General features: G+C 45.2%; 1 protein-coding gene across 1 annotated transcript in view; it reads right to left on the reverse strand.

Annotated features, from left to right (window-relative positions):
• The window catches only part of FHIT (fragile histidine triad diadenosine triphosphatase), a 1,533,474-nt gene that overhangs the window by 18,604 nt on the left and 1,488,714 nt on the right, over nt 1-26,156 (reverse strand). The window contains exon 8 of the mRNA XM_040246531.1: nt 12,068-12,174. Within this exon, the coding sequence (XP_040102465.1) occupies nt 12,073-12,174 (102 nt within the window). The 3' untranslated portion in view covers nt 12,068-12,072. The remainder of the gene's footprint in view (nt 1-12,067; nt 12,175-26,156) is intronic.

Raw genomic sequence — 26,156 nt, forward strand, 5'->3', positions numbered from 1 at the left:
ACAGAGGATGAGATGGCTGGATGGCATCACGGACTCGATGGACGTGAGTCTGAGTGAACTCCGGGAGATGGTGATGGACAGGGAGGCCTGGCGTGCTGCGATTCATGGGGTCGCAAAGAGTCGGATACGACTGAGCGACTGAATTGAACTGAACAGCAGTTTTATACTTTCCTTTTTAATCCTTCTAAGTTTTTTATGGCTCTTGCTTTACTGCACTAGCTGAGACCTTGCATAGTCTGCGAAACAGCAGGGCTAATGGTGAATATTCTTATCTCATTTGTAATCGCAGATGAATAGTGTTCAACATTTCATCCTTAACTATAAATCCCTTCCTAGATCAAGTTTTTCTAGAACTTGTATATTTATTAAGTTGGAGGTTGGCTTCTGTCTTTTCTTTTCCAGCATCTACTGAGATGATCGCATCGTATATTCTTTATTGGTCTGGTGAAAGGCATGAGATTGGTCTAATGTGAAACATGTTGCGTTGGTCATAATATCTCATCCTTTCCATAGACTGTGCGCACACACATGCAGTTTATCTGTATGCCTGTCTATCTACCCACAAGGTATCAGGACAGTGGCATCTGTGTTTCCACGTGTGATTAGTCTAGATTTGCTTTCTGTTATATCCTTGTCAGGTTCGTGTGTAAGGGAACTCATACAACAAATTGAGAATTGGGAGAGGTTTTCTTTTTTTTCCTTTTCTCTGCCAGAATTTGTTCTAGCAGTCATGATTCTCACTGAAAATCTTACTCAGATTCTTCTTTCTTAATTGTGTGTTAGAATTCACCAGTACAGTTATCTGGGCCCAACACTGTCTTTGTGAGATGGGTTTTAGTTCGAGTTTTAGTTCAGGTTTGAGTTCTTTCAGTTCAGTCGCTCAGTTGTGTCTGATTCTTTGCGACCCCATGGACTGCAGCAAGCCAGGCTTCCCTGTCCATCACCAATTCCCAGAGCTTGCTCAAACTCCTGTCCCTTGAGTCAGTGATGCCATCCAACCATCTCATCCTCTGTCATCCCCTTCGCCTGCTTTCAGTCTTTCTCAGCATCAGGGTCTTTTCTGACTATTGAGTTCTGTAATAGTTATCAAACTATTCATATTTTATTTTTCACTTTGTGTCACTTCGGGTAAAATAGAAATATGAATTTAAACCCAACTTTCGATTTATTGGTCTAAGATTATTCATTATATGCTCTTCTCCTTTTTAATGAGTGCAATAACCAGGAAGATGTTTAGGATTTAGCATAACTTTTAGCTTTTTTCCCCAATAAATGCATAAAAGTCATAATCACAAAGTAAATTACCCTCTAGATATGGGGAAAAGAGAACCCTTTTGCACTGGCGGTGGGAATGTAAATTGATGTAGCCACTATGGGGAACACTATGGAGGTTCCTTACAAAACTAAAAGTAGAAGTACCATATGACCCAGAAATCCCACCACTGGGCATATACTCTGAGGAAACAATAATCCAAAGAGATACATGCACCACAATATTTGTGGCAGCGCTATTTACAATAGCCAGGACATGAAAGCAACCTAAATGTCCGTCAACAGGAGAATGGATAAAGAAGATGTGGTAGATATATACAATAGAATATTACCTGGCCACTAAAAGGAATGAAATTGGGTCATTTGTAGTGACCAGAAAATCAGAGTAAAGCCAGTCAGAAGAACAGATATGTACATTAACACATACATACAGAATATATTAAAAAGGATACAGATGCCTATTTGTAAGGCAAAAACAGAGACAGAAGTAGAGAGTGGACATAAGGACAGAGCAGGGGGAAGGGAGTTGGGGGGGACTGGGAGGGTTGACATATATATGCTTCCATGTGTAAAGCAGGTGGCGGGGGGCTGCGGTGTGGCACAGCGAGCTCCGCTCGGCGCTCCGTGACGACCCGGAGGGGTGGGACGGTGGGGTGGGACGGAGACTCAAGTGGGAGGGGAGACGCTTTGTTAAGTATACTTTCCAAGCAGGAATATGGAGTGGGTTGCCACGCCTGCCTGCAAAGGATCTTCCTGACCCAGAGATAAAGCCCCATCTCCTGCGTCTCCTGCACTAGCAGGCAGGCTCTTTACCACCAGGGCCACCCAGGAAGCTGCTGCCTTTCTCTAATTATTGCTCCTTGGAAAGTCAGCTTTTTTTCCCTTCTTACTATTAAATCTAACAAACTAGTCTGATTTTCTGCAGTTGTACCATGATGTGCCTAGGTGTGCATTCTACACCCCCACTCTGGGTTTGGAGTGTTCTTGAATTTTTGGATTGATGACTTGAAAAATTCTCAGCCACTATCTATTTAAGTATATCTTCCACTAGAATTCTATTTTGGAATTCTGCATATCTATTAGACTTTCTCAGTGTATTCTATACTTCTGACCTCTCATATTTTTGCCACTCTCCTTTCATGGTTCTTTTGGAATATTTTCATTTTGTTGTTGTCCAGTTGCTAAGTTGTGTCTGACTCTGTGTGACCCCATGGGCTGCAGCATGCCAGGCTTCTCTGTCCTTCACTACCTCCTGGAGCTTGCCCAAACTCATGATCATTGAGTTGGTGATGCCATCCAACCATCTCATCCTCTGTCATACCCTTCTCCTCCTACCCTCAATCTTTCCCAGCTTCAGGGCCTTTTCCAACAAGTCAGCTCTTCACATCAGGTGGCCAAATATTGGAGCTTCAGCACCTTCCAACGAATATTCAGGGTTGATTTCCTTTAGGATTACATGGTTTGGTCTCCTTGCTGTTCAAGTGCCTCTCAAGAGTCTTCTCCAACACCACAGTTAGAAGAAAGCATCAATTCTTTAATGCTTGGCCTTCTTTATAGTCCAACTCTTACATCCATACATGACAACTGAAAAACCATAATTTAGACTATATGGACCTTTGTTGGCAAAGTGATGTCTCTGCTTTTTAATATGCTGTCTAGGTTTATCATAGCTTTTCTTCTAAGGAGCAAGCGTCTTTTAATTTCATGGCTGCAGTCACCATCTGCAGTGATTTTGGAGTCCAAGAAAATGAAATCTGTCACGGTTTTTCCACTTTTTCCCCATCTATTTGAGATGAAATGATGGGACCAGATGCTATATTTTCATGGCTCATCTGTAAGTTCACTAAATCTCTTCTTGCCTGCCAAACTCAGGCTGCTAAATTCATTCATTGAGTTACTGTATTTTTCAGTTACAGAATTTCTATTTGGTTCTTTCTCACATCACCTCTGTATTTTTAATAGATTCTAGCTTTCTGCAGAATTTTTCTTGAGGGGGGCATAATCTAGTCCTTTTCATTCCAAAAGAAAGTAAACAGATTTATTTTAATGGCTGTCTGGTGATTCTAACCTTGTTTATATTAAATTGCCTCCTCATAAGTTGTGCGTGTATATGTATACTGGTATTGGACATTTCATTTGAAAATATTTATAGACATAATTTAAGATTTTGGATGGTATTATTTTCTTCCAGAGGTAGTTTTTTCCTTGCTTATTCCAGGAATCGAATGGGACTAGCAAATCAGAATCCCATTAACTCAGTGTCTGGGTCTGGTCTGTTTAATAATAGAAATGGAAGTCACACTTCTTTCTTGGTGGTCTCAAAAAAGCCTGCCCTACAGGTCTTATTCTTTAATTACTTCTTGAACTAATTTCTTACCACTCAAACATTTCCATAACTTATTATCTCTAAAGTGTAATAGAGAGGGAACATAATGCATCGACGCGTTGGCATAGCCGATGGGCCCTCGCAGTTTTCATGGCTCACCACTCATTATAAATTGGAGGTAGTAGAACACTGCAGTGTCTTCTGGATCCTCAGAGAAGAAATAAATCCAGAAGGAGCACAATTTAGAGCTGCTTTTTAGCATATCCTGAATTGATTGGTTGTGAGCCTACATGATTTTGCGAGCCACATGATAACTTGGTTAGTGCCGGTGGAATGTCAGAATAATGGAGCACTTCCTATATAAGAGGTGGCTGAGGGACATTTTTGGCACAGGATGGAGTGAACTGCATAAATATTAGCTATTATTGAATGATGAGTCAAGGACGATTCAGGTGAATTTTCACAGCTTTTCTTCATATTAACCCCCCATGACCTCTAGGAGGGCTTCTGTGCTCCCCCACCTTCCTTTACAGCAGAGACAAAGACAAAACACGAGAAGTGGAAGAGAAGAGAGAAGCAAGGAGACAAGGAAGAGTCTTGGGAGTGGGTGGGTATTTGTAGAAGGTTTTGGCTTTATGGGGCTAGGCAGATTGACATGTGATAAATCATCTGTTTCTGGAAATGAGATGAGGATAAGGATGATGGTGATGATAGACTTTATCATCTCACAAGATACAAGTAAAGCTTGAAACTTGAAAAAGTTCCTTTTGGCATTTGGACTGCAGTATTCTAATGATTCTGTGCTGATGGATTGTGTAGTTCCAAGATTCAGAAGGGGCCGCCCTGGCTCAGATGGTAAAGCGTCTGTCTACAATATGGGAGACCTGGGTTCGATCCCTGGGTTGGGAAGATCCTCTGGAGAAGGAAATGGCGATCCACTCCAGTACTATTGCCTGGAAAATCCCATGGGCAGAGGAGCCTGGTAGGCTACAGTCCATGGGGTCGCAAAGAGTCGGACACGACTGAGCGACTTCACTTTGATTCACTTTAAAATTGACTTGTGGACAGGAGTCATTTCTATGAACAGTTGAATTAAATATCAGATGAACAGTTCTGTAGATTCTTTAGCCCTTAGAGGCCTGGAAAGCTTCTGCCTGAACTATTGGGTATATTTTATAGAGAGCTAGATCTCGGTAAAACATTTAAAAAATAATGAAACTGAACTAAAAACCCATTTTGGAACTATGAGGTGGACTTATTTCAAAGAATGTTTCTAAAAGGGAGGGTTAAAGTATAACTAAATGGTTTTGCCTTGGAGTTATGATAAAATTATTTAGCAGGATGTTGTTGCTCGGTCACTCAGTTGTGTCCAGCTCTTTGTGACCCCACGGACTGCAGCACGCCAGGATTCTCTGTCTTTCACCATGAGTTTGCTCAAACTCATGTCCATTGAATCAGTGATGCCATCCAACCATCTCATCCTCTGTTTCCCCCTTCTCCTACCCTCACTCTTTCCTAGCATCAGGGTCTTTTCCGTTGAGTCAGCTCTGTGCATCAGGTGGCCAAAGTATTGGAGCTTCAGCTTCAGCATCAGTCCTTCCAATGAATATTCAGGACTGATTTCCTTTAGGACTGACTGGTTTGGTCTCTTTGCAGTCCCAGGGACTCTCAGGAGTCTTCTCTAGCACCACAGTTTGAAAGCATCAATTTCTAGTGCTCAGTGTTCTTTAATGGGATATTAGATTTTATTATTTCGAAAGTCTCTATGATTCTGTGGTTTATTACTCCCAGTTTAGATCATAGGGACTTGATTTATATTTAGCTAATCCCAATAACTGAATTTTAAAATCCTTGCTACTCAAATTTGGTTCTGTAAACATACTCTACACAGAAGGAAGGGAGAGGCAGCATAATTCAATAGAAATATGCACAGCAGAGGAAGAAAAAGCAAACTGAACTATCTTTTCTTGCTTTACTTAAGGTGATGGATCCTTTATCTAAAGAGCTTTAGAACATCATACTAAAGTATCAGGGCAAGGGGGCATCTCTTACTCTCTTCAAGTATCAATTTGGGGATGGGCTGAAAGAGTGATGGCAACGACTTTCGCTGGTGTTGATGATGCCCCAACATGGGCCTTGCCTTGAAGGTTTAGCACTGAATTGGCCAAGGAGCTGAAGTTACTCTTCTTCCTCCACAAGGAAATAGGAGTACTCTGACCTGCTCCTTGGGTCTTTTTCATGGGAGGCTGCAGAGCTGAGAGGACACCCTCGTGGAGGAGGCTAAGATCTTTTTTAAGTGGATGGGGTAGATTTCAAAAGGTATAATTGAGTGATCAGAACATGTACTCAGTAAGTAAACCTGTCCTTTCTTGTCCGCCTCGAATGTCCATGAGTATGATATGATATGTGTGGTCCAGCGGCTGAAATTATGGTGATTTTTCAAAAATTCTAGTGTCAAGATTTTCCTTTGACAGTGTATCTGTAGCTACTAATCATGCTGTTTTGGGCTGACTCAGTTGCTTTGCAATTGCAGGGCTCTGTTCTGAGTAAATGAGAGGCATCCAATTATCTATGAAATAATGGTGTGCACAGAGGAGGGTTTCATGAATTACAGATGATCTCTGCTGACACAACAGGGTGTGGAGACCCGCTCCACTCTGACTTGCTATCAGAGTCAGGGGCAATGTTTGCATATTTTACAAACAACACACCCCACTAAATTCCACCACGGGGCAGGAGTAGGGACAGGGAAGTGATAATATACAATGGTGTGTAGAGGCAGCCAACCCAAGAATTAAATACCTAGAGGGAAATTTAAAAAGAAAAAAAGAAACTGTGAAACTGTGTTCCAGGAAGGGCTTCCCTGGTAGCTCAGCTGGTAAAGAATCTGCCTGCAATGCGGGAGACCTGGGTTTGATCCCTGGGTTGGGAAGATCCCCTGGAGAAGGGAAAGGCTACCTACTCCAGTATTCTGGCCTGGACAGTTCCATGGACTGTATAGTCCATGGGGTCGCAAACAGTCTCAGACACGACTGAGCGACTTTCACTTCACTTCAGGAAGGAAAGCAAAGTCAGATAAAAAATGCAGATCCACTGCCATCTAATGTGATTTAGAACAAAGACTAAAAGCCGTCGCAAAACACCTTCCCAGGAACTCAGCCCTGTGCGGGGAGGCGATGCATAAATTCACCTAAGCAGAGGGAGGGCACATGCTGAATTCCTGGAACCAGAGGATTGCTGACCTCATCAGGGATCTGTCATGTGGACGGTGAGACCACCACGGCTTCATCCACAACCCCTAGGCTGTTGCTGGCTCTTCCTCTGAGTGCTGAAGGCAGCATCTGCTTTGTACTATTGCTTAAGCAACTGCCAACTCACAGCCACTCTTCTGCTCAGCCAAGGATTCAGAGTGGCCAAAACACCAAGGCATCCCTCAGGGTTATATGGAAAGATCAGGAAAAGTCTTCTGCACAACTAAGCCCATGTTGGCACTGTGGCGGTTTCAAGAGGCAGAGGACACAGTTTCTAGTTTGGGAATGTTTGTCTCTGTGGCTGTGTGGTGGTCAGGCTGAGGATTAATCCGGGCCTACGCGTAAGGAAGCTGCAGAACAGGGTTGGTTACTTACTGAGGGGTTGCTAGGTTTTCCCACACCAGACACTACGTAGAGGCTGGTTGCCTGTCACAGTCCCATTTCCTAGCTGGGGCATCTCCAAGCAGAAGGCTGCACACGCCGCTCTGCAGGATGCTGGCCACTAAGGCAGATGAGTGGCAAACAAACAGATCCAGTCGGCCCACAGACTGAGGGTGCCCGTGGGGGCCGTGGGGTGTGGAGCAGGGCTTCCTGCCTGGAGTCCTCCACTTCTCCTCCCCAGGGAAGCTCACTCTGGCTTCCCCCATGCACTTGTCTCCTGCCCATGCTGGATGAGAGACTCAGGAAGCACTAGCTCAGGGGTAGGAACAGGTCTAGAGTCAGCTTTGTCCAGGTTTGGACTCTGACCTCTAGTGCTGTTTTCCCAAGAGGGACATCACTGGTCTAAGATCATTTTAGCTGATGTACATGAAACCCCTCTGTAGGTAATTCTCTTTTAAATCCTTTTGACTAGGGCAAATGGGGAGTCTTGGTTTGGTGCCACCCTAAGGATGACCAGCCTCTCAGCTTAACAAAGAAGAGAAAGAACCTCAGTCTGGTAGCTCCAGGCAAGCAGTTGTGCAGAGATGGAATTCATCAGCACTATTTCTCTTTTATATTTATGCTTAACTTCTAATGATAAGTAATAAGTAATATTCATTTCTCTTGTGGCTAAGATTGAAAGTTTAAGATAAACTGAATTTTTAAAAGTGAATCAGGTAAATAGTAAGTGGTACACAAAGATTGAAGAAAGCATGCCAAGGTGGGAAGAAATGAAATTGGTGAGACACTTACATGCCCAAGGTCCCATGACTTAGGCAGGTGGTCAAATGGTGGAGAAAAGAGGGCAGACAGCCCAGGCAGGAGTCAGTGTGGAACACCTTTCAAGCAGAGTGAAGTAGTTGGTTCAGCCAACTAGGGCTGAAGCAAGTTCAGCCCACTAGGGTTCCTGTGGCCTGGCTGCAGCGTGACCATGGAGGCAGGTACCCGAGTGGGTGGGATTGACGGGAATGGTAAGAAAGTCCAGCAGGGGAGGGACGCCCTCACAGAGGAACCAGGGAGGCCAGCAGACCAGGGGAAGAGGCTGAAGACACACCTTGGAAGATGCAGGAGAGCTGGGGGAGGGTGGCAGTGCTGACTGGAGCCACAGGCTCTTCTACGCAAGGTGAACAGTAAGAGATGAAGGGAAAGCCCTTGGAGGTGGGGCTGTCTGGGTGCAAATCTGAGCTCCACCGCTTACTAGCCATTTACCTCGCAACAGCACTTAGCATCACTGAGTCTTGTCATCACCTGCAAGGAGGGATAATAAGAGAACCTGCGTTGTCTATCAAGTCTCAGTAATGGTGGTGGTAATCATCCGTTTCGGAGCTGAGCCCTGCCGTCCCTGCCTCCCTATGTGCCGTGAAGTGTGCGGTCGTGCAGAGTGAGCAGCACCGGGGTCTTCAGACTGGCTCTGCCCAACATTGACTTGCTGATGAGGGAATACTCAGGAAGGCCTGGAGAGGCCAAGGATATCTGGATTTCAGATACTGTGTGAAGTCTAGGTATGTCCATGTCTTGCAGGACAGCCCTATTTATTAACCAACTTCAGAAAGTTCCATGAACCCCTTAACACTGTAGAAACATTTGGTGCGTTGATGCATTTTGAAAAGGGAGGTGAGTGGATATCAAAGAACCGGGTTAACCAACCCCACAATCAGGTTTCCTGAAAGGAACGTTTCCTTTCCCCTTTGTCTCTAAAGAGAACTATACCCGGTCTCTCTCTCATACTATATAGGAGGTGATGCCCTTGGCAAAATCTGTGTTGCTGTTCACTCACTCAGTCATGTCTGACTCTTTGCGACCACATGAACTGCAGCACGCCAGGCCTCCCTGTCCATCACTATCTCCCGGAGCTTGCTCAAACTCATGTCCATTGAGTCCATGATGCCATCCAAACCATCTCACCCTCTGTCGCTCTGCTTTTTCCCAGTAGCATACTGGTCACCTCCCAAGCCAGGGAGCTCACCTTCTGGTGTCATATCTTTTTGCTTTTTCATACTGTTCATGGGGTTCTCGAGGCAAGAATATGGAAGTGGTTTGCCATTCCCTTCTCCAGGTGGTGAAATCTTAGGCCTGCGTTTAATCCCTCACCTCCAAGTTACTCATCCTGGGCTCTTTGGCTTCCCTCCCATTTCTACTTCCCACATCTGGCTGCTAGGAAAACTGAAGGTGATTTGTTTGGTCTGTAGCCAACATCCTTAAAGAAAGAGATTACTGTGAGTTCATTCAGAAGCCCACAGGCTCTCTGGCAATAGTTAGTATAACAAGTTAAAGGGAATATCTTTCTGAAAAGACTTACAAGGCAAGTTGATTTACCTGGAAGACAGGCGATATAAGGCCCCAAGGCAAGACAGAAGCAAAAGCTGACAAAGCAAAGCATTCCAGAAACTCAGGTATGAAGTTTAAATTCTCTTAAACAGTCTAGAAAACACACTGTAAGACAGAATCCTACAACTGAGCAAGCCTCAGGAAGAGCCTGCAGTGTTCCTACCTTGCCCTAGAAGTGCCTGTTATATAAGAAAGCCAGAAAGGTGGGGGGGGGGAACCAAACAAACTCAGCCTAGACAGTGGTGACACCATTTGAAGAGGACACAGAACTTGCAGAAGAGGAATAGAAAGATGTCTGTAGTCATGCCTATAGGCCTGTGTTCTTAGGTAAACTAGCTTGGTCCTAAGGTGGGGAGAGAACGGAAGAAATAGAGAAATGAGAAGGTGAACAGCAGTGGAAAAGGTTAAAAATAAAATATCAATTTATATTGATGCATGGCAAAAACCATCACAATATTGTAAAGTGATTATCCTCCAATTAAAATAAATAAAATTTTAAAAAGTCAGCTTCTGCTCCCACCATGCTATATCCCTTCAGGCAATTGGGCGCAGAGCTGACAAGGCCAGAGGCAGCAGCAATGTGAGCAATCCCTGGGGGTGTGAGGGGGTGGGTGTTTGATACTGGGTCTCTAAGGAATTAGAGTACTTTCCACCTGATGCGAAGAGTTGACACATTGGAAAAGACACTGATGCTGGGAGGGATTGGGGGCAGGAGGAGAAGGGGACGACCCAGGATGAGATGGCTGGATGGCATCACGGACTCGATGGACGTGAGTCTGAGTGAACTCCGGGAGATGGTGATGGACAAGGAGGCCTGGCATGCTGCGATTCATGGGGTCGCAAAGAGTCGGACACAACTGAGTGACTGAACTGAACTGAAGGAATTAGAATATTAAAAAGAGGGTGGCAGGGAGAAAGACCAGAAAATGCACATTTATTTTAAACTAACTAAAACAGACTTTACATCTCCAAATGAAAACTTAATACCACAACCAATGTTTTGTAGCTAAAAACCATGCTCATTAAGTGCTTGATAGAATTTTATATAGTGCAATTGCTACCAATATTTGTTCACTAATTGCATTTTTAATTTGTACCTGATCTACTTCAGCTGCTTATAATATAAACACATTTACACAAGACCAGATGAAGCAGACAGTTCTAAAACAGAAAAATAGTGTAGAGAAGAGGCTCTTTATTTGGGGTCCATAATCCCTGCAGAGATTTATTAACAAGGTTGTCAGATAAAAGACCCAGTTTAATTTGAATTTTAGGTAATGAGTAATTCTTTTACTCAAAGTAGGTCCCAAATACTGTTTATTAATATTGATACCTTTCAGAAGATGCCTCAACTCCTTAACATTGCATACAAACATGAAAAGGAGATTAGCTATCGCTTTCTATCAGTCTCAAATCTGTGCTCTCTCAGTAGTTAAACATCATTAATGTGAAGAGGTAATTCTCTTTCCCTGTGGCCTGATCTTCCTGACAGCCAAAGCTGAAGGGAAACAGAAAGATAATTTACCAAACAGCTGCCACGAGAGGTGTGTGTGCGCTTAGTCTCTCAGTAATGTCCATCAGTCGTGTCTTTGCGACCCCATGGCTGTAGCCTGCGAGGCTCCTCTATCCATGAGATTCTCCAGGCCAGAATACGGGAGTGGGTTGCCATGCTCTCCTCCAGGGGTCGAATCCAGGTCTCCCGCATTGCAGGCGGATTCTTTACCTTGCAAGCCTCCAGAGGAGACTCAGTGAAAGCAGAGCCTACCTGACCATGGCTGAGCTGGTTGTGAGCTCTAACCTGCAAGCTTGAAACAGAAATCTGAGACTGGAGCCTAAGGGCAGTGTGACTTCCTGGGAGGGTTTGGACTTTTTATTGTTTTCTTAATTGGGGAATAATTGCTTTACAATATTGTGATGGTTTCTGCCATGCATCAACATGAATTAGTCATAGGTATACATATGGTCCCTTCCCTCTTGAGCCTCTCTCCCACTGCTCTAGATTGTCACAGAGCACCTGTTATACAGCAACTTCTCAGTAGCTATCTATTTACACATGGGAATGTATATACTTCAATGCTACTCTCTCAATTTGTCCCACCCTCTTATGCCCTGTAGTGGGATGGCTGAGTCATATGGTAGTTTAATTCTTAGTGTTTTTAAGAGGTTTGCCTTAGAGACTATCTCCAGTTGCTTTGCAGAGACTAGATTGGAGAGGACAGAGGGGACAAGGGCCTGGGCAGGAAGGACAGGAACAGAGGGGAGACGTATAGAGAGGTGGTGTGGAAGTGAGGCCCCAAGGTTGGAATAAGTGCTTCCAGGGTCAGAGTCCTCCGCCTCCGGCACTCCACTGGTGCCATAGGGAGTAGGCGGGGCTGCTTCCCCGCCCCCTACCCGTGCTGGGCAGTGAGCCCCCTTTCCCGGGGAGGCGCCAGGAGGGTCTGCGCGAAGTGGAAGTAAACTGCAGTCTTACCTGCGTCACTGAAAGTAGCCCCTCAGCGCTGCAGCCTCAGCCGCCATTTCCTCCTCTGACCGCCACAAGGCTGGGGAGTCTTTATCCTCTCTGTCGTGTTTCTCGAGCTTTGGAGAGAGGAAAAAAAAAAAAAAAAAAAGACTCCTGTGGGATCTTCCTTTGGAACAATTATTGTGGGGCATCAGAAGAGCATTTCCAAATCAGCGGGTGGGGCACATATCTTTTCATTGTATGACTTGGCTAAGAGTCCCCCTGCAATGCAGGAGACCCAGGTTCGATCCCTGGGTTGGGAAGATCCTCTGGAGAAGGGCACGGCAACCCACTCCAGTATTCTTGCCTGGAGAATCCCACGGACAGAGGAGCCTGGCGGGCTACAGTCCATGTGGTCACAAAGAGTCGGACACGACTGAGGGACTAAGCACAACTACTAGCCGAAATCCGAAAATGGGGAAGGGTTTTGTGTAAAAATCCACATTTCTAACTCCTGCAACGCAATAACTAGGTTAGGCTACACTGGGGGCGGCTCACAGCCTTGTAATGATCCACTGAGGTTGGGAGCGGCGGTCACAGACTGGGGGGCATCCTGCCATTTACCAAAACCCCCACCACCTTCTAAAGCTATGCTCGACCAGCATCATCCGTTCTTTTTACTTCCCAGCCCCTGAAGACACTGTGTTGGCCACCTTCCCACGATCATTTCCCGAGCTCGTCTGTGGTTAACCTACGTTCTCTTCAGCTTCGCCTCTCTTACATGAGCTCTGAGCAGTTTTGCTCACTGAACCAAAATGGCCCAGGCTGATTGATGATGATAATAGAAGGGCCACGCATAATGAGTAAGAAAGAAGAGTTGCTGCTGCTGTGTAGTCGCTAAGTTGTGTCTGACTCTCTTGCCACCCACGGACTGCAGCCCACCAGAGTCCTCTGTCCACTGGATTCTCCAGGCAAGAGTGCTAGAGTGGGTTGCCATTTCCTACCTCAGAGGTTCTTCCTAGATTCTTTACCAGTGAGTCAGCTGGGAATTCTGAAGAAATAAGAGTATGTACATTAAAAGAGGATTCAAACCTGCAAATGGTTAAAAAAAAAAAAAACAAACAAACAAACACCGAGGAAAGGAATTAAACAAGGAAGTATCAAAAAACACTCGGTCTTAGTCAAAAGAACCCTTTTAAAATCCTCTTCATATACCCATATTTATTAAAAAATATATATTTTGTGTATGTCTCAGGTTTACATAGTGAGTGAATAAAATTTCAGTTATATCAGAGAGAGAGAGGGGGGATGCTGTCAGAATGTTCTTCATTAGAAGAGCTCAATTCCCCCTTAATCTCCTATGCAGTTTAGTTTTATTAACTAAATTTGTTATTCCTGTCTGTAGCTGTAGACACTGTAAAATGCTGAGGGTATACATTTCTCCACAGGAGGCACAATGCGGTATTTCATGGTAAGTCATCTGAGGAGACTGGGGCCAGCTATTTAACAGCACCAATGATGGCTCGTATTTATGATGCGAAGGGCTGCTTCTTCCTCTTCATGTATTATTTCCTCGTGCATCATTTCACATCATTCTTACAATAGCCAATACAAGAGGCAGGCTCTACCTCGCTCCTTCAGTTCAGTTCAGTCACTCAGTCGTGTCTGACTCTTTGCGACGCCATGGACTGCAGCACGCCAGGCTTCCCTGTCCATCATCAGCTCCTGGAGCTTGCTCAAACTCATGTGCATTGAGTCAGTGATGCTGACTCCTCCTGACCAAGGAAGAAACTGAACTCTGAGGAAGTTCAGTCACCTATCAGAGATCACCCAGCTAGGAGCAGTCGTGCTGGAGGGTGTTCCCCACAGTTTTTGCCTTTTTAAAATCTCTCCTGAGGAAGTGTAGCGCCACCAAAGAGCCAACAGTTCCGCAGCTCCTGCCCCCCAGGTACCATGACCCAGAGGTTAGATCCTCTGACAAAGAATCTCACCGACTCGGGCAAGATGCACAATTAAAATAGTGGAGTTTGCAATCTAAGACCCCAGTCACTCCCACCCTAACCCAGAGACCCCCACCCCAGCAACTTGCAGCAAATGGAGAAATGTCCCCATTGTTTCAGAGCCAACTTTGATACAGAAGGAAAAACAGTGAGGGGACCTAGATGCTGGTGGGGTAAGTTTGAGCCTAAATGAGGTTCATTAGCATATACCCCAGCCACGAATGTTTATGAGGGTCATGGATCTTCTGCTCCATATCTGGCTGCCAGAACGCTGGTTTTACACTTTGCCACATAGATTTAATTTCCCTTAGTGGAAGAAAACCACATTAAGAAGTCATTGCCTTCCTTGCAGAGGCAGAGATGACGCAATGGCTACAGGCGAGTCAAACGGGATTGCTATTTTTCTCCTCAAGAACTAATTTTCATTTTGATACTAGCTTTAGGTCTGTTATAAATCCATCTTGTAACTATTTCAGTAGGATGACAGAGAACAATGCAAAGCCCAGAAAATATGGCCTCCCCACTTCTGGTACTGCCGTCGGAAGACGGAGAAATCAAGCATTAAGTGGCCTCATCAAGGCAGATCGCACCAGATGAATCCAAATAATTTAGAGCCTGCAAACAGTAATGCCTCCTTGGTTATCAGGCTACCGTCTGTTATTGTCATATGCCTCCCAGATGGCAGCATCATGCCAATGCTTAGAAGTTGTTTATGGGAAATAGGAAATAAGTAAAACAAAAACTAATGGTATTTGCAAAGCTCTATGGTATATGGTTTTTAAAACCTAGGGGTTTCTAGTTCTAAAAGTCCCTGATGGAAGCATGTGGCTTTCTTCAGAACAGCCATGCTCAACCCTGGCTGCCCACAGGAATCACAGAGAGAACTTTAAAAACTACAGATGGTGGCTCTGCCCCAGGGGTTCAGGTTTAATTGGTCTAAGGGGGCAGCCTGGCGGTGGGGACTGTTTTCAAACCTCTCAGGCAATTCTCAGGTGCACTTGCAGTCAAGAAACAGTGTGTTTGGGAGAAGTTTGTGTGCACAGATAGAACCCATATATATTACAGAAAGAATATTATACATTGGGCTTTAAGCCCATTGCTTGTGACTCAACAGTATGGCGGCTTTCCTTGGCAAACTCTGCCCTGGAACTGCCCTTTTTCTCTATCCAAGGATTGTCTGAGCCACAAGGCTCTTTTCCCAGCAACATCAGGATGCTGGTCTGGTGTGGGAGCTTTTGAATGCATGTAGAGTCTGCAGGAATAGGGAGCCTGGGAGAGGCCTGGTGGGCAAGCCTCATGTCCTGGAAGAGCTGCCTGGGTGACTTAGAAATGAATCGTGCTATGGGTCAGAGTAAGGTTCTGTTTCCCCAAGCAGCCCAGCTGCCTGCTGGATGGAAACCACTGCCTAGCTAACTAACAGATAAGCCCGAATCATGACTCTAAACAGCGCCTCATCCAAAGGCACTATTTGCCTCAAGTGACCTTCAGTGGTGGAGGAGGGGATGGCAACCCCTGGAGAATCCCATGGACAGAGGAGCCCGGTGGGTTATAGTCCATGGGGTTGCAAAAAGTCAGACATGACTGAGCATGCATGTACCTATGAGCTTTAATGGAGGGGTTTCACTTCAGAAGAACTTTCCAGATTACCTCAGACTGTCCATAGGGAAAGGCAGTGACTATTTATTCATCCACCAGATACTTATGGTATCCTTGCAATCCCAGGGCACAGCCCTCGCATGAATGCACCTACCCAGACTCCTCTGCTGCCCTCATGCACCACCCAGGTGAGGAAGGCAAACACCAAATAGTTACTTACGGATTAGATGGGCATTACCACCTGAGAACAGTGCTGGGAGGGGCTCACCTAGCCTGAAAGGCTTCTGAGAAGTGACTTAGTTTCACAAGGAAAGAAACAGACTGTTAGAATAAAGAGCAATGGTGGCAGCAGGGAGTGGTGATTACCCTAAGGAACATCCAGCAAGGGCTTTCCAAGAAGATGAGCTTAGGCCCAGACATGAACAATGAGAAGTGCGAGCTCTCTAACCTCTCTCTGCCTCAGCTTCCCCCTCCGTAAAAGTAGGGAAGAGGTCTTCATGCTGATGTGCATGACACATAGTGAGGGGTGTTGGGTGTTTGCGGCTGCTGCTACTATCATTATAGTTGTTGTTGTTATGGGCTGGATACACTGTCCCCTGACAATGACCAGTGATCAACCCCCAGAGGTTGTCTCTATGCATAAGAGTACCTTTACTATCTTCATGGTTTTCCAGGGACCTTGATCTTTTAAACCTTAACTACTGTGTGAAAGGATTAGCAGTCATCATCAGAATTAAAACTGAACCAACTCATCTAATGAGACATTCAGGTCTGAGGAGGAAATTCAGCCCCTTCAGTTGTGAAATACCAGCAATAACCCCTTCCTCTCAGAGTGGTTGTAAGAAGCGAATGAAGTATTAATGGCGGCTCCTGACTGGTAAAGGTTAAGACCCTGGAGTGAAAGCATGTGGAGAAGGTCAAATGCAGTCACAATTACCCTGGGAAGATAGATGCCAGATTCAGCAAATAAAAGTACAGGGCATCCAGATAATTCGTTTTTAGTATAGCTCATGCATTATTTGGGACATACTTATACTAAAATATACTCAGAGTTTATCTGAAATTCAAATTTAACTGGACATCCTGTATTTTATCTGGCAGCTCATGTATTTTATCTGGCAACTCAGGGTCTCAGAGACCCCTTGGAAAGGTACACTTGGAATAGGAAATGCTTGGTTTTATTTCAGTTGTTCCCTATACTGCCTAGCTGTGAATCCTGGAAAAGATAGAGAAGACTGTCCGAGGGAAGGTCAGATTCAAGCCTAGCATTTTATGCACTCTGGGGCTTATTATTATTTTTGCATGAAATGCAGAGGAAATTACCAGCACTGTTTAAATGGCAAAGTTCATCTGTTCTCAGATGCATGGTTCACATTTTAACATCTCTGAAATCACAGCATGCCCTACCATCAATGGTCTGACATATTTCATTGGCAGTGTTTTTTTTTTTTTTTTCTTATTAGTACATAAAATAACAGTTTGAATTAACTTCTTTCAAATACAGCGTCTTGGATTCAGTGTCCTAGAGTTCCCCCTCTTGCCCCTCTGCGACGGGGCCACAGCATCAAATGATGAATACAATACCCTCAGGACCTAGGCTCCTGTAACACCTATGCCTTCCCTTATCTTTATGCAACAGCGAGACTTGAAACTTCTTTCAGAAGCATGGTTCTTTGGAGGAAGGCTCATGCCAAAGGTACAAAGTTTGCAGAAACTTGAACCAAAGTCTTTATTCACATTCTACAGAGGGGAGTCTGTGAGGGCTCTGTGAAGTGAATTCTATTTCTATACAACTTGAAGAGAGGTTCAAGGAAAAAAAAAAGTATCTGCAGTCATCCTGCTTTATCTGCCTGAAATGATTTCTGGAGAAGGTAGTGTTAACAGGATTTCTGATTGAAGTGCAGATATGTGTCAACTTTGACACTGGGCTGCTTCCTGTCCTTTAAGTGTGTTCTCATGAGGCGTGAGGGGCAGTGATTAATTCCCTGATGTAATGCTCAAACTGCCTTGACTATTGACATCTTTATAGGTCCGTAATGGAATACAGTGGGAGGAATGATTCACAATAATTTAAATGTTTTCTCAGAATTTAGAACTAATCTGTAGTAGAATGCAGAAGAGTCTTCACAGAGCAAATAATTTAAAACCACTCCTTAAAGAAGCCAGTGGCTGAATACAAACTTGGGTGGTGTTCTAAAATTCATTAGTATCTTTCCTGGTTGTTTTATCAAACAATATAAAGAGCAGAGAAATCATTTCTTATGGTTGGTGGTTCTGTTTAGACAGGTGTTTATATTTATATAAACCTTGCAAGGAAAATAATTTCAGTGGGAAGTAAATCTTTGTTTATTTTTTAGATCTGATTCTCTATTACTGCTTTCAGGTTAGACAACAAGCATTTCTTGACCACATGATATATTCCAGGCACTGTTCTAGGTCTTATGAAAGTTATAAAGATGCAGGAGACAAAAATCTTTGCCTGCTGGAGTCTTGCCACCCAACAGGGCAGAGAGATTCATACACACATCACTTAGTCCAAGTCAGTATGGTATAAACACTGGACCAGAAGCTCTCCCATAGTGCTCTCAGGACATATGAAGGAGAGAGTAATTCTTACTGGGGTAGGGTCTACAGTCGACTCTAAAAAAGCAGGATTTGCCCTGGCTTCAAAGATGGTGATGGGATTTTAAGGACAAAGTTGCTTTGGGGAATGGGAATAGCTTCAGAAAATGCAGGAGGCATTGGCCAGCTCTCTTGTAACTTGTGCCCATTGCCTGCTTCCCCATCCACTTGCACTGCTCTTTACTTCCTGACAAATCCTGCCTTGGCATCTTAGCCATGCTCACCCATCTGTCAAAGCGGTTGAGAGATCATGCACTCAGTTGCCATTTTGTGAGGCCTTAGCATTCCATTGTTAAAAGATGGGACCCACAGCCCAGTGGCCCAGAAAACGGCCTCCAGTCCTGCAGTTCAGAGCTGCACACAGGTTGGTATCCTATCAAGACAGATGTGTGTGTGCGCGTGCATGCTAGGTTGCTTTCGTTGTGTCCGACTCTGTGTGACCCCATGGACTGTAGCCCACCAGGCTCCTCTGTCCATGGGATTTCCCAGGCAAGAATCCTGGAGTAGTTGCCATTCCCTTCTCCAGGGGATCTTCCCAACCCAGGGATCGAACTCACGTCTCTCACATCTCTGGCATTTTCCACTTAGCGCCACCTGGGAAGCCCTACCGAGATGGATGCTCCGTTCCTAACCCCTTCTGTCTGCCGAGTAATCTAAGTTTCTGTCGGTACCAGCCTGCCCTGAAGATGGTAGCAGTGTGACTTCTACCAGAATGAGAGGTGCCATCCAGACTCTAGCTAGAATACAAGACTGCTTTGTGCGGATCTTACTTATTTGAGGCTTGTCTCCCATTTATGATGTCATCTCAAATTTTCCTTTAAAGTAAATTTACGTTACGAATGTGTTGATTTAGACAATGTCTTAGGTAAAAACGAGGGAAATATGCCATAAACCATGGCACTGACCTCGGGAGATGGTCCCGAGGTGGGAGACGTGCCCAAAATCATGAAGCCTGGGCCTTTGAGAACATAAACTGGACACATGAGGTGGCTGTGTCTACTGAGATGCACAGAAGGCATCCGAATGCGTTTCTTAAAAAATGATAGATGCCTAGAAGTCAAAATGATGTTGTAGTATGAGAGGTCTGAGGAGAATCAGAGCACAGTGATGTGCAGGGGTGCTGGAGCTTTGGGCAGGGGGTTTGGAGCAAGGTCTCACGCAGAGGTGACACTTCAGCTGTGACATGAGCAATGATTAGACGTCCATGAAGCAAGAGGCTGGGCAGACAGCAAGTGCAGAGCCTCAAGGGAAAAAGCCTTGAGGGAAAAGGAAGCTTGGCATTTGGGTAACTGGCTAGAAGATTGAGTGCAGGAGATAGCTGGTCATTTACAGCTGGTGGGAATGGCTGGGGGGGGGGGCGCGTGGATTTTATTTTTGGTGTGATACCAGTCACTCAGTCCTGTCCGATTCTTTGCAACGCCATGGACTGTAGCCTGCCAGGCTCCTCTGTCCATGGAGTTCTCCAGGAGAGAATACTGAAGTGGGTTGCCATTTCCTTCTCCAGGGGATCTTCCTGACCCAGGGATCCAACCCCGGTCTCCTGCAATGCAGGTGGACTGCTTACCATCTGTGCCACCGGGAAATTGATGAGAAGATATTAAAGGTGTAGAAGCAGAGAAGTAAAAGCACCAGAGTACCTTTTCATCGAGAGTAGCCTGGCTGGGGCTGTAGAGGGAGACAAGCTCTTGTGCAGCAGCCAGAGGAGGGAGGGCGGGAGCCTGGAGGAAGCGGTGAGGAGGCGGCGTGTGCAGTGCGCGTGCTCGGCCTCTCCCTGCATGTGGACACTGACGTTTCCCTCTGGTGCTTCCTTCCTCTGGGCACTCTGTGAGGCACACATTGATCCTGGCTCCCCTGCTCACGGCTGCTCAGAACCAGTGTGAACATCACTCTGTTTCTGCACATCTCTCTCTAAGCATACACTCCCTGAGGTCTCCAAGAACGCTTCCCTCCCCATCCAGACGGGCGCCAGGGGACAGTGCAGATCTGGATGCTGTTTCACTCTCTCTGTAGCTCTCATACACATACAGTCAGTGCGCAGACACTGAATAACCAGTGCTGGTTACTGAGTAGACTGTCATCGCTCTGGGCTTTCTTGGTGTCCAATGAATCACCTCTTGCTTTCATTTGAGGCAAAAAAAAAAAAAAAAAAATCGGTCTTGTGTCACCAAACTCTTACTGCCACTTAGAACCCTGAGATCCTTCAGATATCTACTTGTGCAAAACTATGTTAATTTCATCCCTTTTTTCTCTTAATGGGAGGGATCCTGTAACTGTGGACTACACGCTAGATAACTGCAACCACATTACCTCTGATTCCCTCTGTTCACTGCCGAGTTTCAAAGCCCAGGTCTTTGTTCTTTCCGGAGAGAAATTCTAGTAATCGATGGAGCATTCGTCATCTGATTAGTTGCTGGAGCTTTGACTTGAGTGTTAACGTGCTTGAGTAAAAGCAAAAGTTGCTTAAGTGCTGCCAATGGGGCCAAAATGCTGAAATAAGCTATTACATTAATTAATGGCATCCTACTTTAAGGTGTATAGAGTGTTGACGGTTAAGAATTTGTAACCCCCCAAAGTATTTATGAACTAGAAAATCACAGCAGTGGAAAATAATTATGCCAAACCACTGTACTATAACAGAATCCAATTGCTTATCCAATTATACATTAAAGTATCACGTTGGCAAGCTGATTGCCAAAGCAGCAAATGAGACTGCCTGCATCACACTGGGGATGGGATGCCATCAACCGGCTAAACTGTGAGTGGTCTTCACAGCACCCCTCGCGCCCGCTCAACCTGCACTAACCAAGACAGGCTGTTCTGGTTTGCGAGAGTGCACACCCACCTACCGTCACACCGCCACTTTACTTGGCAAGACATTGCACTTTGCAGGTTTCCATCAGAAGCTTGTTAGGAACAGCCCAGCAAAAAGCAACTCTGGCTCCAGGCCCTATGCAGAGTTGATTTCGATGAAAGCATCAGTGGGATCACTTCCTGTCAGGGGAAGGAGCAGTGAGGCTAACCCCAGGTGGGCATCTGAGAAGGGGTGGCTGACCCGGATCTGTCACGCTGAATCGCAGCTGGCCGCCCGTCTAGAGCTTCCTGACAATGTGACATCAGGCCACTGAAGTAGGACTCAGTGATGGGGCTGCAATGGAGCATGGGGGTTGCTACAGGGGTCACTACATTTGAGAATCATCAGCTTAGACAGACTGAAAGACTCTAAATTTCTGGAAATACTCCTTTAACCCTGTTGCAAGCATGGGTGATAAAGCAGTCCAAAAGAAAGCCAAAGTCGCAGACAGAGATCAGCCTCTGAGCTGGGGTCAGGATCCACCCGGAGGGGCCTCCTCCTGGGAGGAGTTGGCTCCCAGTGGGCACGGTTTGCAGTAAATAATCACCAAGGCCTCACCCCAGGCTCCGTGCTGTGCGTGCTTCCCTGGTTTTTTTGTGAGAAGGAAATGGCCACCCACTCCAGTATTCTGGCCTGGAGAATCCCATGGACAGAGGAGCTGCTGGCGGGCTACAGTCTACGGGGTTGCGAAGAGTCAGACACGACTGAGTGCAAGAACGCAGAAAATTAACCAAGTCACAGGGACTAGAGACGTCTATCAGTTTGATTGCCTCAGGCCTTCTGTTTCTAGAAACATGCTCACCAAGAAATGAAAAGCCCTCTATATGGGAGGTTTGTGATGAAGCAAACTGCAGAGATGGAAGCATTTATTCAAAAAGCAATTTCCTCAGCCGGTCATGTTCTATAAGCCTCCCCACCACCCCGCCCTGTGTTGAGGATATTGGTGTTTGAGCAGGAGTGTTCTCCCTTATTCCTAGAGTGATGTCAACCTGAGGTGCTCAGGATGAGGAAAGGGAAAAGGCAAAGGGTTAGTTTCTGGTTTTGTTTGAATCTCCTGAACACTTCATTCTCTATTTGCTCCTGCTACAGTATGGCTTATTTTTCCAAAGGCACCTTACAGAACCTTTAGCAGCGAGGTCCAGGCAAGACAACCATCCCCAAGGAGGGTGCTGAGCCAGGACACAACACACAAGCTAAGCCAACACACAACCAAAACCACACCGCCATACACACAGCCTCAGAATCCCGCTTAACACAGTGTACCTGGCGGCAGTAACTGGGACCTCAAAATAAAACCCATTCGGAGAAGCCGAGCTAGGTGAAGGGACTGTGGATCTTTCAAACACTGGAAGTTCATTTGTCTACAGAACTCATTCGATTATTCAACAAATAGTACTGTGTCTTCTACTTGCTGGCACGGTACATGGAGCCAGCACTGGCGAGCAGGCAGGGCAAGGCTGTGGGCATTCGGGGGGTTTACATTCCAGGACAGTAGGCAGGCAAATAGCAAGGAATCAAAGCTGTTAGAACCATGAGTGATGGGGTGATCAAGGAAGACTGCCTGGAGGAGGTGACAGGGAGGCTGAGCGTGATCAGCAAGTGCAGACCCCCAGGGAAGGCCAGAGGTGTCTGCATGGTCTCTGAACTGGCTGAAGGCCAAAGACTGAAGCCACGTAAGGAAGCACCCAAAGAGAGGGTAACAGAGGCAGGGACTTGTCCCTCCCTGTGGGACAAGCCGTACAAGTGCTGGGAGAGACGAGGGACTGGGTGACTCACTGGTCCCCTCACCCTTGTTCAGCACCTACTTCTTCTAGCCTCAGAAGAGTAGTTATCAGGTGAAGGCACAGGAAGTTCAGATGCGGACAGGTGAAGGACGGGTGGCCAGCCTCTCCTCTGAGCCCAGGCAGTGCCGCTTCTGCCCTGATGTCTGCTCACAGGCTCGCCCCCTCCCATGAGCATCAGGTCTTGCTGACTGGAAACCTTCCATGGAAAAGCAGGTGAGATGGAAGTTATTTGCATAAGTGGTGACTAGCAGGGAACAGCAAGGACGCAGGCTGACCTCAGAAACTCCTCTCCAAACACCCAGCCTCTGTCCGGCAGAGCTGAAAGAACCCCCCTAGCACCAGCGGCCAGGTGCCTGGCCCCGAGACTGCACATCAGCAGGTGAGAGGGGACTAATGGAGAATCCACATTCCGGGGGAGCTCCCCACTCCCCTGGATCACTCATGCTTCTTTCTCTTTATAAGACGATCGTCTGCCGCTGTACCCTCTGAAGCCGCTCTGCACCCCTTGGAAGTCACCTACCCTCTGTGACTAAGGAACCCACTCTTTTCTGATGGAGTGGTTCCAGCGCCCTTCAAAGAACCTGGTCCGTGGGTGTTGCACAAACAAATGAGGAGCCAGCCTCCCCCAAAGGCCTCTATTTCATTTAAAAACCTTCTTTAATGAAGACATAAAGCCTTGGATGTAGCTGAAATGCTAAGCTTAACAGGCATGACAACAGATCTTTGTCACAGAGGATTTCAAAAGCATTAAAAAAAAAAAGAATACTTAAAATGAAAGAAATTGAGATGGGGGGCTCACTTGTTCATTTTCTACATTCTATAAGTGTCCGTAACTCAGAAATCAGCACAGACAATGGAGATATGAGGCGACTGCAAACACACAAACACAGCTTCGCTAGAGTGAAAAATTAAAACACAATGCCAGGCTTGGGACTACTTTGAAGCATCAGACTAAAAGAGATATCTTCACCCTTTTCAGATCCTTCTTGTGTATCTCGTGATTATTTATTACTGAGCTAATCAATAGGCACTACACACATGCACATACTTATACAAAAATCCTGGGCTTGGCACACACACACATACAGATACACACAGAGATACACACAGATACACACACACATACACAGATACACACACACACATACACACACACAGAGATACACACAGATACACAAAGAGAGATACAGATACACACACACACACGACCTAATTTTAAAATATTAGTATCTTTGATGTTCCCATTAAAGCTGAAAATATTATTGTTGGGAGTTATAACTTTATGTGTTAAAAAAACATAAAAATCTTTCAAGAGTCCTAATCTTTTAATTAATCTCACCTCAGTACTGCTCAAGGGTTTAAAGGAATTTATTTGGTTGGTTTTAAATGATAAAAGATCAAAATGCTTTAAAATAGTGTCTTATAATTTCAGGTTATCTATTTAAAGGTCCAGAAACAAATATCTGAAAACAGCTTGATGCTAGAATCAGGGTTTGAAACATATTTTAAAGCTCTCCAGTCTGAACGCCCATGTGACACCTGTACCCCTTCAGCCACATTGCGCCCCAGGGGCGGGCATGCCCTGGGCTGAATGTTCTGGGGATGGACAGCTTACTGCTCCTCTGACAGTCTGATCCCTGTTGACCAGGTGTGCTAGGAGACCATTCTTTCTCAGCTTGAGTCTAAACCTCCCTCCCTGCAACTTCTACTCGTGAGTCCTAACTTCAGCTCTTAGAATCACACCACACAAGATCAAGTTACTGTACAGATATTACTTCTAAGTACTGACGACTCTGAGCTATACCTAAATCTGGCAATATGGTGGACGGGAGAGGATATAAGCCTTCAGGAGGGCTTCAGCATTACCAGTTAGAGAACAGATCAGAGCAACATCTTTGGAAAACCATTTACCATTGTCTCCAAAAGTTGACATCCATGATTCCCTAAAATCAGGCAATACTATGTACCCAGGTGTGTACTTGAGAGAAATTCTTGTCCACATACATAAGAATCTTCCAAGTAGCTCTGATTAAAATAGTGAAAGCCTGGACATGACCACTGCCATTCAGAAAGTATGTGAATAAAATTCAATAGACTCATATGATGGAATATTGCTCAGTGATCAAAATAACTGCTGAATAGAGACAACTAGCCCATAGGGACTAAGCTTCATAACATACTATTAAGGAATAAAGGTAATTCCCCAAAGATAAGATGCAGTATGATACTTTTTTATAAACTTACAAGTATGAATATTTAGTTGTCCTTTAGGAATGCATAGAGATGCCTAAAATGACGTAATAAGAAGTGAAGGGGTGGGGACCATATGATTCAGGGTGATGGACGGATTAGCGTGGGAGAGCAAGTATGGGGTCTCGATCTATCACGCAGTTAGACGAAGGATGTGGTAGATATTGACAATGGAATGTTGTTCAGTAATAAAAAAAAAAAACAATACCAATTTGCAGCAATGTGGATGGACCTAGAGATTGTGGGACTAAATGAAGAGTGACAAAGATAAATATGATGTCACATAGACGTGGAATCTAAAAAAATGGTACAGATTAACTTATTTACAAAATAGAAATAGAGTCTATTGGTTTTCCCTACTTTCTTCAATTTAAGTCTGAATTTGGCAATGCTAAAGAATGCTCAAACTACCACACAATTGCACTCATCTCACATGCTAGTAAAGTAATGCTCAAAATTCTCCAAGCCAGGCTTCAGCAATACATGAACCATGAACTTCCTGATGTTCAAGCTGGTTTTAGAAAAGGCAGAGGAACCAGAGATCAAATTGCCAACATCCCTTGGATCATGGAAAAAGCAAGAGAGTTCCAGAAAAACATCTATTTCTGCTTTATTGACTACGCCAAAGCCTTTAACTGTGTGGATCACAATAAACTGCGGAAAATTCTGAAAGAGATGGGAATACCAGACCACCTGACTTGCCTCCTGAGAAACCTATATGCAGGTCAGGAAGCAACAGTTAGAACTGGACAGGGAACAACAGACTGATTCCAAATAGGAAAAGGAGTACGTCAAGGCTGTATATTGTCACCCTGCCTATTTAATTTATATGCAGAGTACATCATGAGAAACGCTGGGCTGGAAGAAGCACAAGCTGGAATCAAGATTGCTGGGAGAAATATCAATAACCTCAGATATGCAGATGACACCACCCTTATGGCAGAAAGTGAAGAGGATCTAAAAAGCCTCTTGATGAAAGTGAAAGAGGAGAGCGAAAAAGTTGGCTTAAAGCTCAA

This window comes from Oryx dammah, unplaced genomic scaffold, assembly GCF_014754425.2.
Source record: "Oryx dammah isolate SB20612 unplaced genomic scaffold, SCBI_Odam_1.1 HiC_scaffold_9, whole genome shotgun sequence".
In the NCBI taxonomy this organism is placed as follows: Eukaryota; Metazoa; Chordata; class Mammalia; order Artiodactyla; family Bovidae; genus Oryx; species Oryx dammah.